Here is a 3,112-nt window from a genome sequence, read left to right on the forward strand (position 1 = left end):
TGCCCAGCAACATCAGGCAGCCTGACGGTGATCCATCAGGACACCTGCTCACAGAGCAGCCAGAGGAAGTGCTTCTCCTTCCCCACCAGGGAAGGGGGCTTGGAGGTGGGACCAGCAAAGGGGATCCTGTGACTAAAGTGCTGAACCCAGGGAGCCTCTTTATTCTCGAGGACATGAGACACACATCCCCATCCAGTGACATCAGAGAGAATGGATTTTAAAATGTTTCATTTACATAATTCAGCAGTAGAAAGGAACAAAGTGCAGATGCATACAATAGTATGGATAAATTGAAAAGTTATCATATGAAGTGAAAAAGACAGGATGATAAAAAAACATACTATATGATTTCATTTATATGAAGTTCAAAAACAAAAACCAACATCCCATCATATGAAAAGCGAGGACAGTGATTAAACAAAGAGAGGGGGGAAGTGATGAGAGAATAAACAGCAGCAGGGCTGTTGAGCGCTGGAAACTGCTATTCTGTAATCTGATTAATAATTATATGATTCTATTTCCTTGATAAGCAATCTGCACAATTATGATATGTTTCGTGTCTTTGACGTATGATAAAATTTAACTGCAAAATTATTTTAGAAAAAAGTATAGAAACCCGGTTTCCTAAGAAAAGCATGAACTGGAAATTGTCAAGTGTGCATTAGCGGTATAAAATATGAATAAAATGAGTCAAACAATGAAGCATTAACAGACTTTAAAATATAAACTAAAAATATGTACAAAACTATGTTTGAACTCTGCTAATACAATATCAACTAAAATAAGCTTTTGAGAAATTCTTTAACATTTAAAATGTTACCTTTTCTTCTTCATCATCTATAAGCAGCAGAGTAGAGTTCTTGGAAGCACAGGCCATCTGACTCTCAGTCCACGTTTTACTTTCGGTACTAATGTAATAGCAGTTGTTGGAATATGTAATCCACTCCTTTGGACAACGACCACAATGATGTGCTTTAGAAAATTTATGAATTAATATCCAAAATAATCTGAATTTTAAAAAGCAAAAGTTAACCTACATATATACATAGTTACAAACATATATGTGCATATCATATTCATACACCCTCATAGGCTGGGACATATAAAACAAAGCACACACACACATTCACAGAGAAACATCACCTCTCATTCACTATGTGCCCATATAAAGCAAATACATAAGCAAATATATCCATCTTTAATGTCCTGAAAGTCAATGAATGAATCCACTCTTTTAGAATAGCAATGTTATTTGTCTCATTCTGTTAAAGCAGTAAGAAATTTGAGCCAATTTGCAACAGTAAGTATGGTGATTTAAATGAAGCTTTCTTCATATTATTGCATAAGAAAGAATACTCAAAGTCAATATTTATTAACATTTATTGCCACATTTCATAATTTATATTCTCCCCAGAAATCTATCATATGTTTGCATTCCTTGAGATAGAGAAAAATATAAATGTACTAGCACCTGAACTTTGAAAATCATCATGTACCTTTCTCAATCCTTGTTGTGGATGAATTGCTCTGCTCTGGTATTACAAGAGCTAGGGAAAAAAAAGTAACTCTTTACAAAATAAATTTTGATATAAATAGATCATAATAATTTTAGGTTCTTAGTTTGAAGTTTGGTGAGCTGTTTAAGTTTAGAAAAATCTGCAATAAAATCAATTTTACCAAGAAAATAAAATGATGAAGATTTGGGGTAGAATATTACAAAAGCTTATAAAATCAAATGTTGCCATTTCTTACAGTATTGGTTTAGTCGATCTCAAGAATTAGTTTTCTATTTCTTGATAAGGTCTTTTAGTCTCTAAAAGAATGTCATTGAGATATGAAATATATATATATACACTCTTCCCTTATAATCTTTCAAAAATTTACTTACAGGAAATAACAGTTATCATTACCACAGTGGACAGCAAAAGGCAGACAAGTCCCAGGACCCCAGCAATGAGCTTCTCTGGAGGTGATGGTAAATCTACAGGGAGAGAAAGGGGAACACTGAGGAAGTGAGATGGAAACAGTTGTTTAGATAGTTTACACACGGTGGACCCTCATGCACAGGAAATCATATAATAAACTTGGACCCCAGACCCATATCTACCATTGCAATCTTCCTCTCAGACTATATACACCATTGCATTGTCAGGAAATACAATGTTCCATGAGTTGTTGGTCAAAGACTACACATTACAATGATGCCTGAGTAAAATTAGTCCTCAGATTTCATATTAGAATACTGTATTCCAACTTCAAGCTCTGATCCCCACAAATAAAACATGTTTCCCCACATATTCCCTACTGCTTCCCCACAACTCTGCACCCCAACTGCACTTCCAGGAACAGTGATGTTGTGTATCTATTAAACATTTTACCTTTGCAGTGGTAGTTCTTGTCACTCCCTTGAAGAGCCTGTGAAGCATTTTGAAGATTTACATCTGCATAGGTTATTTCCTGCTCAGTCACTGAAATGGAGCTCTTCGTGTCCTTAGGTTTTATTTGCTGTCTCCTGGAGCCCTTAGCCAGATTCAGTTCTGCATAGGTTACTGTTTGGTTACTCATCTCTGCAGCTGAGTGGTGTCCGAGACTGTGCTCTAAGGTAAGTGTACTTAAGAATGAATAGTATATGCAATGATGAGATCCCCCGCAGTAAAAGTGGGTGGGGTAGAGGTGAAGTGGGCTCATTTCCTAGTAGAAGAATCTAAAGGTCTCGTTTTAAATGCTTTAGAGCTTTAAATAAGAGTCTCATGGTTAAATACATTTTTAATATATTCTACATTTGTTATAGTATTATTTGTTAGAGCATAAAAAAGAGATAATTAATGAGGAATCTGTTTCATGAACAATAACATCCTCATTAATTTAAAGTCAAAGTCCACAGAAAATTTTAACACCATCACAATGTTTGTGTTAAAAGTTAAAATGTTCTATTAGAAAAAGGAGACAGGATATTTATGACAGTTTGGAAATCCAAAAGTGGTTACAGACTAAGTGCTAGATGGGAAATAGTAGTGTTCACATGTACAGTAATTTCCTGCACTAAATTCCATTTTTTACTGAGTTACATTTAGGTGTTGAGGAGTTACCAAATGGCCCTTTCTTTTGAGTG

The 3,112-nt window shown here is 35.1% G+C and overlaps 1 protein-coding gene across 2 annotated transcripts; it reads right to left on the minus strand.

The window, feature by feature from the left end:
• Positions 1 to 793: 793 nt before the first annotated feature.
• On the minus strand, positions 794 to 2,606 carry LOC109378399 (NKG2-A/NKG2-B type II integral membrane protein-like). 2 transcript variants are annotated; one of them, XM_019634795.1, is made up of 4 exons: positions 2,379 to 2,606; positions 1,889 to 1,981; positions 1,497 to 1,547; positions 827 to 946 (listed from the first exon to the last, which is right to left on the minus strand). In XM_019634795.1, exons 1-4 carry the CDS (start codon positions 2,563 to 2,565, stop codon positions 909 to 911), a joined length of 369 nt encoding a protein of 122 aa, XP_019490340.1. In that variant the 5' UTR covers positions 2,566 to 2,606; the 3' UTR covers positions 827 to 908. The 2 variants fall into 2 exon arrangements, with proteins under 2 accessions (XP_019490339.1, XP_019490340.1); XM_019634794.1 differs by lacking the exon at positions 1,497 to 1,547 and having other exon boundaries at positions 794 to 972.
• Positions 2,607 to 3,112: the final 506 nt, after the last annotated feature.

This window comes from Hipposideros armiger, unplaced genomic scaffold (genome assembly GCF_001890085.2).
Source record: "Hipposideros armiger isolate ML-2016 unplaced genomic scaffold, ASM189008v1 scaffold_1947, whole genome shotgun sequence".
Classification (NCBI taxonomy): domain Eukaryota; kingdom Metazoa; phylum Chordata; class Mammalia; order Chiroptera; family Hipposideridae; genus Hipposideros; species Hipposideros armiger.

Coding starts and splice junctions, on each gene's coding strand:
- LOC109378399 (XM_019634794.1), bottom strand. CDS start 2,565: ATGAGTAACCAAACAGTAACCTATGCAGAACTGAATCTGGCTAAGGGC. Junction 1,982..2,378: donor CAAGAACTACCACTGCAAAG/GTAAAATGTTTA, acceptor CTCTCCCTGTAG/ATTTACCATCACCTCCAGAG. Junction 973..1,888: donor AATGATAACTGTTATTTCCT/GTAAGTAAATTT, acceptor AATTTTCTAAAG/CACATCATTGTGGTCGTTGT.